At 41.3% G+C, this 11,255-nt stretch overlaps 1 protein-coding gene across 1 annotated transcript in view; it reads left to right on the top strand.

Annotated features, from left to right (window-relative positions):
* The window catches only part of LOC109955275 (band 4.1-like protein 3), a 44,632-nt gene that overhangs the window by 29,696 nt on the left and 3,681 nt on the right, over nucleotides 1-11,255 (top strand). The window contains 12 exon segments of the mRNA XM_020591279.1: nucleotides 1-77; nucleotides 1,472-1,525; nucleotides 2,842-2,877; nucleotides 4,110-4,295; nucleotides 5,011-5,070; nucleotides 5,592-6,305; nucleotides 7,129-7,161; nucleotides 7,358-7,414; nucleotides 8,717-8,800; nucleotides 9,340-9,438; nucleotides 10,243-10,323; nucleotides 10,680-10,795. The exon segment at nucleotides 1-77 is cut by the window's left edge and continues 9 nt beyond it. Of these exon segments, the coding sequence (XP_020446935.1) occupies nucleotides 1-77; nucleotides 1,472-1,525; nucleotides 2,842-2,877; nucleotides 4,110-4,295; nucleotides 5,011-5,070; nucleotides 5,592-6,305; nucleotides 7,129-7,161; nucleotides 7,358-7,414; nucleotides 8,717-8,800; nucleotides 9,340-9,438; nucleotides 10,243-10,323; nucleotides 10,680-10,790 (1,592 nt within the window). The 3' untranslated portion in view covers nucleotides 10,791-10,795.

Genomic DNA, 11,255 nt, shown 5'->3' with positions numbered 1-11,255 from the left:
TGGAGCCCAAGGCAACCTCCCTGACCGCCTCCATAGCCCAGGGCTACCATGACCATGACAGTTCAGAGGAAGAGGAGGTGTGTGTGCATACGCCTGAATGTTCCAGTACTTGCCTCTGGCTTAGTATGACAGTTCGTTATAATGGTTAACACCCTGTGCTGTCCTCTAGCTCGCTCTGCTGTTTCACCAGTTCAGAGCCAACCTGGAGACTCTTATGTCCCAGTGTCTCTCAGTTCTCCTACTTTCAGAACCTCATCTCTGCCCGGTCACACTCTCATCCCATAGACTACATCCCCATCAACATCACAAGTACACAGAGATGAACCTGCAAGTCTCACCATTTCACTTTTGATTGGCTTGTATTTATTTCACCTTAATGAGAGGGTTAGACACAAATAATGAGCATCAGTGAAAATGTTTTAATCATGGGCCTAAAATTTTACTTATCTTTGAAACATTTCACGACACCCATTTGTAAGCTTCTTGCAGCATCACAAAGAAATTAGCATGAAATATCACTGCACTGAAACAAGTCATCATGCAAATATTTAAATATTTGACTAAGCATGTTAGAGATTTGAGGATTTGAAGAATTCATTTATCTTCATTTAGTCACTAATCCTTCAGTGAACCTCATATTTTAAAACAGCTTTGTGCCTAACCCATCTCTGTGTTATCATTTGCATTCATGGTTTTGTAGTGTAGGTAGTGACTGAGGATCAACACCAGCTGCATGGAAACCTTTCCATATTTATCTAAGCACCCAGTCTCTCTGCATTGCTGTTTGATTTGAGCAAAGCAGCACAAATTAAAATGAATAACTTAAACTGAAACTGCTGAAAGGGCTCTTAGCCAAGTAGCTTACTTAGAAATGCCAAGATAGGATGATTTTCCCTCAGCACCCTATGGAATCACAATCAGTGTAATGCAATGCAGAGAGACAGTCACAGCTGAATGCGTTCAGATCATCCTAGTGTCAACATCCAACGAGAGGAGGGTGGAGGGCCTGAAAGTCAGGTTACTGTTTGGCCACAGAATCACCACATTTTTATTGTCACGTGTTTGTACAGGAGACAAAACACCAACATTTTACCTGTCTGGACTCAATTTCATGTAGTTTATACCAGGTTTTACCCTTTTCAAATGCAAAGCAAACTTAATTATGTTCCACATAAATGTCAAAGTGACTGACCGAAGGTTTCAGCTTCCTCTGAGTCTGTTTTGCTTGCTTACTTTTCATTTGCTTATCTTTTTCTTTGCGTTCTCGTTCTGCTCACCTTATCTCTAGTGTTGTCCAAAGGTAATGATGTAGAGTAGCTTACAGAAACAACCAGTGCATTTCCATTCTTTCCATTTGTGGTTATGAATAATATCTGTTGATGAGTAATGCATATTCAAGAGTTTACAAGTTGGGTTCTTCTTGTTTTCTTGCTTGCCACTCGGAACGGTTTCTGTCCGTTTGTGAAAGCAGACTGACAGCGAACAAACTGACTTTGCCTTTGATGGAGAGATGACTGCCACAGAGGTTTGTACATTAAGGAAAGGTGCCGTATTTAAACCATGAAAAGGAAAGAAATAAAGAAAGTGATAGTGGATCATCATTTATAGCCTCTGAAACATTTGGAAGAATTTGTGCATTTGAGGTTTTGCATGGGACGCATGCATTGCATCATATGTCCATTCAGTTCAATTTTTTGAATGTATCGTAATTACAGTGGCACATTTTCTGTTCTGTCACTCTCTCTGCATTTTCTCTTTGTCAGTGTCAGTCGTTCACACTGACCAGCTTCTAATTGACCATTCGCCAAACCTGTACATCTTTTTATTCTCACACAGAATGTTTACAGTGATAACCATCACATTTGCCACTCAAAGTCCATATTAATTTTTAAAACAATAGGCCTGCGATTTCAAACACTTTTTCATTTTTTTTGTGAGCAATTTTGGATATTTACAATGTGATAAAACAGCTCTTGCCAGCAGATATAGCTAGCTAGCTGAATATTTGAGGCAACAATAGCTCAGTGAGTTGTTTGAAAACAGCAGCTGACTCTTAAGTTTACTTTAAAACAACAATCTTGTAAAAGGTGTCCTTGCATTATAAGGATCAGTGATTCTCTAAAAAACTTGCAGCTCATTTTTTATTGTGAACCCATTTTTATTTTTAAAGTTAGTATAAAACTTCATAGAGTAATAGCTGACTTTGTTTTCAGTTCGAAGTGTCCTGTCAGCAGTTTGACGAGTGACATTTATAATGGTGGTTTATGGGGAAAATGTTTTTTGAGCCCAATGGGACATATTAGCATCAAGGCTGATTGACAGTGGGTTGACCAGCTCTTTATTGCATCCCTGCTCGACGTAAATGAATGTAGTCTGTTAACGGCGTGCTCGTCTGCTTTGGAATTAACTGTTAGTGGTCGGCCAGTTAGCTCGACATACTAGTGCTTGACCGCCAGAAGCTGGAAAAACAGTTTAACCCATTCCGTGCACTCTTACGTTCGTAAAGGCTAGGAAAGAATAAATTGCCTTCCAAACTCTTTAAATCTAGAAGATCACACTTACTATACCATTTAAACATGAATGAATCTAAAGTTTGAAGGGTTGGTTACAGTTGCTGCAGTCAACTATGACTAGACATATGTGTAAAGCAGGGGTTTAGCAAATGGTCAATTTCTGCTACAGTATTTGTCACTTTTTGACTTTTTCAACCACCGTGCTTTTCCTCTCATCTCTGCTTGGACCCATTTTTGCTCACTTTCTTTCCCTTCGCTGAGTTTCTCCTCTCTTTGACTGCCTTTTTCCTTCTTGTCTCACTGTCCTCTCCTCTTTACTTGCTGTCAGTCGGACGCAGACGAAGACTCTGAGATGCGGACTCAGGTACACTGGGCTCGCTTCGTGGCCCTGCTCGGTGCATCACACCACCACCAGATGCACTGAGCCGCTCAGACATCAGCAGTCAGTCACTTTGTGTCATCCCTCTGCCTTGGCTTGCCTTCTGTTGCTGCTTCTGATACACTCACTACCATACCACACAACAGACTGACCATTCACCCTTGGCTTACTTCAGACTGCTGCAAACACAGCACTCAAGCTCATTTCTCAAGTGCTTTTGTTTGTAAATGGTGGACTTTATTTTTCTGCTGATGCACCCAAGAGTCAAATTTGACAGTTTTCAAGGTTTCTTCTGTGACTCCTGCTATCATGTCATTGACAGCCATATATAAAAAGACAAAGCTCCCAATCTCATCTAAGAGTCCAAATTAAATGCCATGGCAGCCTTAACCACAGTTCCTCTCCCCTCTTTTTTTTTCTCCTCTTGTACAGTATAGTTTCATAAGACGATTAAAAGAGGAGAATGTCTTTATCAGGCATAGTAATCTGATGCTAGAGGTTGGTAAGAAAACAGTACTTGACTGAAATATGCATGCTGGTGCCTTTGGTATGAGAAATCCTAACTGATAACAGGACTGGTAATTACATCTAACCTACTAGTAGCTCTGCCCACAGTGAATACTATTGTTTTTGGGGGTTTTTTGGACTTCCTGTATGAATGGGAGTTAATATTACACTTTGTCTAACAGAGTTCTTGCTGTGAGCATCCAGGTTCTTTGTGAAAACAAACTGAATCAAGTCAGTGTCTATGAAGGTCTTTCTTTAACTTTTAATGAGATTTGGGAGTGTTGTGCTTGACGAAAAGTTTAAAACAATATTTCTGAATCTTTGCATGATGCTGTTTATTTTCATCAAGTTAAGCTGGTCCTAAATGCTCTTGTAGCATTTAAGTACAAGCTGCTAGTTACAGCAAGTATGTGGGTGGAATTTTTTTTTCTGTTATTTTGCCATTTCTGCAAGTTGTTGCACAGGTAGCCTGCACAGCCTCCTAAACAGACCTGTGAGCAGTAGAGGTAAAGAATTATGAAATGCATAATGCGGCTGATTTAGGTCTGTGATTCCAGACCATTTCAGAATAGCTTTTTATGCTGCCCAACTATTTTTGGTCATTCATTGGATATGCAAGCTACCGCTGCGTACATAAAGCATGGCCGTCATTCCCCTCCGTGCTGCTCCTACCCTCATCTCCCTGTGTCATGGTTGACCGGCTACTGCAGGACATTGAGCCTCCGGTGGAGATGGTCAAACACCAGACCAACATCAGCGAACTGAAGCGTTCCTTTCTGGAGACCAGAAGCGGCACAGCAGGCCAAACAGAATGGGAGAAAAGACTCTCCTCGTCCCCTGCACGCTCACCCAGGGCAGATGAAGCACCAATGATAGAGCCACTGGAGCCACAGGATGTAAGCTGCAGTCCACAGCAGATAGAATGACAGCGCGTGTGTGTAAAATGTCATATCACCAAGGACACGTCTCTATAAACAAAGACATCAGTCTCAGGAGTCGTCGCATAATGAATCATAGTGCAGTAAATTCAATATTCATAATGAGGCTATAGCCATTTTTTTCTACATTGAAATAAGCGTAGCGCAGTGTATGATATAATCCAAATGTCAGATTGCATATTAAATGAGAATATGTGCACCTTGATAGAAGAAATTTGTGTGTGAAGTTGTTCTGAGTTAGTGCTTGAATTAAGTTGCACTTTTAATCCAGTGAGCATGTTTCCCTTTACCAGTATCGTCTTGGGTCTCCACTGTAGCTCATCAGCAGGTGATTAGTATGTTAATTTATCATGGTAATGGGTGATGTAATTAATAGGCCATGTGACTGTCGCACTCACTGACCTTATGTGCAGAATTCAATCAGAATTTCTCCATTACTTGTGTGATGTAAGTTAATCTAATGAAGTAGCGCAAGATAAATGAGCAGCATTAATTAGGCTCTAAAGACTGATCGCTGCCATCAAACATGTCTGACTGAAATGAAAGGAAGCTGGCTCTCTCGAGGACTTTGGGATCCAGATCTTGTCCATTTGAACATGTAGCCACACTGGACATGTTCTTTCCTTTTATCTGTCTCAATTTATGTGACCTTTTCTTTTTCTTCTTGCTACAGACTAAAGATGAGCAGCCTTCAGGACAGGCAAAAGAGGAGGAGAAACCTATAGCCACTCAGGTACAGTAAAGTGCTTCCAGTTGGTTTGTCACGCTTGAAATCTTGTTTCTTTGTGAGTGGTGCTGTTTGTTTGTTGATGTTGTTTGGATATACTATACCTCACTCCAGACATATGTGGACATAGCACAGCATTTGGTATTTCAGCTCTTACTGCTTCACTTTTACATTTATCTCCACTTTATCCATCCTTTCCTCATCACGCTGACATTAAAATATAAGCTTGGAATTTACATTGTTTGAAAAATATATATAATTGAAGCCTTTTTAGAACCAGCATCGGAGGTTATCAACTCCTGATATAAATTCAAACATAGCCTTTATTTTTATAGTTCTGTAAGAGGTAATACTGTCATATCTGTGCAGAAAAACTAATGTTAAAAACTAAACTATATCAAAACGGCGTGTCTCTGTCTACATACTCAGTTTGTGTTATTTCTAGACAAATAGGCTCTTGTGCTGTGTGATGCCCTGTGTCTGCTATCTTGAACGATCCCTTTCCAGTAAGCCCAGTGTCTCCACAGGCGGCAGCATATCTCGTGAAACACATGGTGGATAGTTTTGTGACAGATGGGGCCACCTCCTTGGGGCCTCATGGGATTAGTCTGTCAAGCACTGTGGACGACGATGTTTTTATGGACGGGACCCTCAAGGAGGTGGAGGAGAAAACCCCTGACTCGCAGGAGGAGGTGTCAGAGAGGTCTGAGGTGAAGGTCAGCCCTGGAGCTGTCAGAGAGGAAGTGTCCCAGGCCATCAGTGACAAGAAAGGGACACTCATTATCCTGAAGGAGGCAGACGATAAAGTGGACACAGAGGGCGAAGAGACAAGAGCTTTGGGTGAAAAGGAAGAGCCTGTTGTCCCTGGAGAATCCGAAGCTGAGGAAAACAAAATACCGTTTGCTTCTAAAGAGAAAGAAACCATTGTTGTCACAGAAATCCAAACCACAGTGGTCAAGACATTGAGTCCGAAGTTGAAGAAAAAAGCTGATGATGTGATGCAGATTAAAAGTACTGACTCGCCTAAAAAGGCCATGGCTTCGTGGATTTCTGAGGATATGAAGACGGAAATGTCCAAGGTCATCAGTGTGTCAACAAAGGAAGTCAAAGAGGTGAAGACTTCCAACGATCTGCAGCAGAAAGCAGAAATCTTCACATTTGGAGAAGCCCAGACCGAGCTGTCAAAGTCCAGCCTGACTCAGATTACACTTTCTGAATCATCAGCTACATCCTTAGCAGTGGTACTGTATGAAAACTAAAAGCAGCAACTTGGTATTGGCTGCGTCCCTTCATATCTCCACCACCACCACCCGCAGCCTGCCCCCATTGCCTTCCCCTCAGCACCAGCTGAACTAGTCTAACAGCGTAATCAAATGCCGTGCATGGCTAACGGTCCTTTAACACCCAGCTTTTACTTTCACGCCTGCAAAAGTTTTCTGTTGCAGCCTAGCCTGCCTTTTGGGTTTATTTTTCAGTTTGTTAACAACATAAACAGCTCGCCTTGCCTCAGCTGCACCTCCCACAGCTAATTAGGAAGAAATTGGAGCTCTGATTGGCCCTTGTTTTGTTTTTTACTGTTGTGTTCATCTGCATCATTACTTTCTACCAGCTCTGGTATCAGTTCCCTGAAAACAGTGACTTCATAGCCTTGGCTTAGTGCCACCACTGCAGCTTTCCCTGCCTCATCCTCCCAAATCCCCCCCTGCCTCTGTAATGAGTCAGAAAAAAATTGTATGGGTCTACCTGAAAAGAGATTTGACTGCTCTTAAGGAAGAGTTTTCAAAAGCAGATGATCAGAAATTTGCCACTGTTGGGTTCAGCTATTCTAAAACTGGATTTTTGTTTGAGATTTTAGGACTTGTTTAACTTGGCAGCAGGTTCAACATATTTAATGAGCTACATAATGGTATTCCATACAATCCTTACATAATTTAATTTTCAGACCTTTTATTTTTTCACCATTTCTCTTATTGCTCTTTGTCTGGTGTTCATTGTGTTCATTTTAACTTTACTCTTTTACTTTTATCTCTGTCCTTGTTTCCCTCCATCCTTCTGTCACATCAGTCCACGCTGGGATGGGTTTCCTCCTCTCAAAAGGTGACCACTCCTCTCTGGTCCTCCTAAACGATCTTTAAATGTTTATGTATGTAATATAAGGTTCTATACAGTGAAAATCACAAAAGCTACATAACTGTTTTTCTCTATCATGACGGATGTAAAACTGCCCTGTACTGAATGGATTTATTTGTCTTGGTGATACAAAAACGTCTAAATTTACAATTATCATTCACAGACATCAGCTGATCTGGAGGTTGGCAAGGAGATGGAGGCTGAGGTGACAAAGCCAACGGTGAGTATCTAGACCGCAGACGCTGCAAAGGCCGAAGCAGCCTACTCAACAGCAGGGTTCACAGTCAAAACAATGTCAGCAGGCCCTGCAGAGGCTGTGTAGTAGTGTTACACATAGGTGTTAGGATCAGCGGCTCAGGAGATCCACCAGCTGACTCCGTTCATGGTGAAAAATCTGTTGCTCTTGGCTCTGTGCCATCTTTAGAGCAATAGTGGACATATGTGCAGTTGGGAGCAGAAATGCAGCCAGGAGCAACAACTCTGATGTTAGATGAGTGTAGCAGAGAGTTGTTTGGAGGAATTATCGGAGAGAAAGGTGATTGAAGTAGATGGCAACCAGTTCAAGTCCGGTTCTTCACTGAGGTGCAATATGTTGAGCCCACAGAGTCAGATGACAGTAGTGAGGAGGTGGATGACGGGGTAAATGAGTGTTCACAACCAGAAAATACAGGCATCTTGTAAAAGAGAAGTACTTTGTACAGATGGACAGCTCAGAAGATGAAATGGACAGAACAGAAGAGAGCAATGTCAGAGCAGAGAAGATCGATGAGGAAGAACTGAATTTGAAACTAGAAGAAGATTGTGTTTGCAAAAACTTTTTAGAAGGGAAAGAAAAAAATTATGGCATCAGAAGAAGAAGAGATGGTTGGAGGGGAAGTATTGAAATACAGTGGAAAAGCAAAACAGGACAGACTACATCACCCTCTGAGGTAACAACACTCTCACTAGGTTCTAACAGTAGAAATGCAGCTTCTGACTGAAGCCCTTACCTCAGACACCCTGCTCACTCACCCACCTCAAACCATGTCTCAGCCAGAGTTAAGCCTGCATGAGCTCCAGTGACTTAGCCCTGTAACACCACCACCACCCTCCCTTCCTGTTGATACAATCAAGGGCAAACTCGACCAAAAGCATGGACGTGCATCTCAACTTGCTAACTTCACAGTTTGTCATTGAGCAGATCAGGGGACCTATGACATGCTGTGGTGCACTCACTTAATTGAAGCATTGTGATTTGCAGCCTTCCGTATTTTCTCCTTCACTAGGTCAGGGACTCTAATGCATGTCTGCATGCTTGTTTAGAGATTTAAGTCCTTCGCTGAGTGTCTTTGGTTTAGTTTATTAGCATGGCATTTATTTGTGTCAGTCAGATTTTATGTGCAACAGTGTAGTGTGGATTTAATGACGAAGACATGCAGTGAAAACCTGCAGCAATTTGTTTGACATGGCTTCGAATGGTTTCGGTACTGCTGTACTTCCTCTGATTATTTATTTGTGCCACTTTTGCCTTTTTGCCCTCCAGAGTCTTGAGGTCAGTGACCTGGGTACCAAAGAGATGCCTGTGGTCCATACAGAGACAAAAACTATCACCTATGAGGCTGCAGAGGTACATATGGACTAAATCCTATATCACCCACATTTCACATTTTTGCATTCATTTTAAAGATGTGGTTATTGTGAAAAAAGAATGGCATCTGTAATTTGCTTTAAGTTCAACTTTAACTTGCATTTACTGTTTTTGGCCTGTCGGAGAAGTGGGAATACACCAAACATGACACGGATGTATTGTTTTATGAGCCTTTAATATTACATTAATATAGAAAACGATAATTACTTAAAAAGCCACCGATATGAAGCAACATGACGATTCATTTAGAGTTGAAAGTCTAATATTCCCTTTGTTTTTACCTCTGTTTTGGTCTCCAAACACAACCCATGTGTATGCTAATGATGCTCTGCATCTGCCAGGTTAGTGAGAAGAACTAATCTTTTGATATAGAAATAAATCAGAATATGTCAGCTGTTTTGTTTCCGGATTGTCCAATTAATAGCATTTGAAAAAAAATACTGCTATGGTGAGTTTTTCTTTTCTCAGAGCACACACTTGAAATGTCATTTCAGAATGGATGTTTCCTTTATCAACAGGTCGACACTAATGGTGACGCAGACCCTGGGGTGTTGCTGAGTGCTCAGACCATCACCTCGGAAACCACCAGCACCACGATGACAACACACATCACAAAGGTCACAGTTCATCCATTGTCCTTTTGGCCTCGTAACGCCTGAAGTCTCCATCATGTCTATAGCCTTTGTAGATGCAGTATAGAGACATGGCTCATTACACACTGCTGGGCATTGACCTTTTGCAGCAAATGCACAATATATCTCTCTTGACCAAAATTTATGTTTTCATTTTGTAGGTAACTTCAGTCACAACAGCTTCAAATTGATTATAAAACAAAAATCAGACAGAGGGAGGACATAGATGTGAGCCCAAAGTTTTCTGGACAATGTTTTACTGCCTTTACTACTGAGTAAATTAAATTTCCTCTGCAACTATTGTTTTTATTAACAGTTATATTCTGGATTAATTGTTTGGTCCCTAGAAATAGAATGAAATGCTAAAAAATATCCATCACAAATGTTCATGTCTTGAAACCTTGTTTTGTCTAGTAGTCCAAAACACAAAGGTTCTCAGTTAGGTGTCATAGAGAAGTAAGAAAACCAGAAGTTGTTCATATTTGAGAATCTGAAACGAGGGACTTGACATCAATTATCCAAAAAGTTGCAAATTAATTTTCTGTGAAACAACTAAAAGATTAATCATTGAGGGTGGCGAACTGTTCTCTCTGTACATGAGAATTTCACACTTATCTTTATTTACACAACCTTCCTATAATCTTTGGTCGCAGTTGAGGACTGAGGCTGCTAGGAATACAGTATTTTTACACAAATACTGCATGATAAAAATGTTGAATAAAGAATTAATATTTGTTGGCATATGTTTTTGTGCATGAATTGATGCAGGTCTGTTTTTCTGTTGGTCAGACGGTGAAAGGAGGAATATCAGAGACGAGGATTGAGAAGAGGATCGTCATCACAGGAGATGCAGACATCGATCATGATGAGGTCTCTTAGTTTTTTATTTTTTTAAATCCACTATCCATATCATGTTTGTTTGCCTGCAAAGTCAATAATTCTATTTAAGTAATGGCCATGAAAAGTAAAGTGAGAGTGACCTCCCTGAACATTAACCTATGCTTTCTGACCATAGTACAGATGCAGAGTGGCCTAGCATGTGACGATTTAAAGAAAGTTTTAACTCGTGATGTGACTTAAACAAATACTGGAAGTATGAGAAATGTAACAAAAAGTCTTCCCTGTTGCCATACTGACTTAACAATTCAACATGCTTGCTCCCTCCCTGCCCTTCCCCGTTGTGTCTCCCCTGGTGACTCCTAATGGCACTGCACTCCTGTACATAGGCTCTGGCTCAGGCCATAAAGGAAGCTAAAGAACAGCATCCTGACATGTCAGTGACCAAAGTAGTGGTACATAAAGAGACAGAGATCACACCAGAGGAGGGGGAGGACTGACCCAGGTAAGATGACAAGGCCCCAGTCCTGTTCCAGGCCCTGTCTGATTTAGTCTGGGTGTTTTTAAGCTGGTCTCCATTCTTGGGCATGCTGTTTTCCCATCAGCACTTCTCACTGGTACAAACAACCCTGCTTCTGTAGCGCTTACAGCTAATGCATCTGTTGTCATTCCAGCTCCATTCACCCAGCAGGGAAAAGGTTGGCGTGTTTGCGTAGAGCAGATATTATAGTCCCAACTCGTAATGGCACAGTTTAAAAACCTTGACAGTAATGCTGCTGCCAGTCTCATGCAGTCTGTTGATATTTGGCTGCAACACTTCCCCCTGCTGGAAAGAAATGCAGTCCCTTTTATCAGAGAAAACTGCTGTGCATACAGACCTCTTTCTCATTGTTATTCAGACAGTTTAAAATCTAGATCGCAACTCGAATCCTAACAGTTTCCAAAATATGATAAAAGTGCTTCAT

This window comes from Monopterus albus, unplaced genomic scaffold (assembly GCF_001952655.1).
Source record: "Monopterus albus unplaced genomic scaffold, M_albus_1.0 scaffold14.1, whole genome shotgun sequence".
Classification (NCBI taxonomy): Eukaryota; Metazoa; Chordata; class Actinopteri; order Synbranchiformes; family Synbranchidae; genus Monopterus; species Monopterus albus.
The sequence above is the reverse complement of the archived record's forward strand: the minus strand, read 5'-3'. Positions and strand labels throughout refer to the sequence as shown.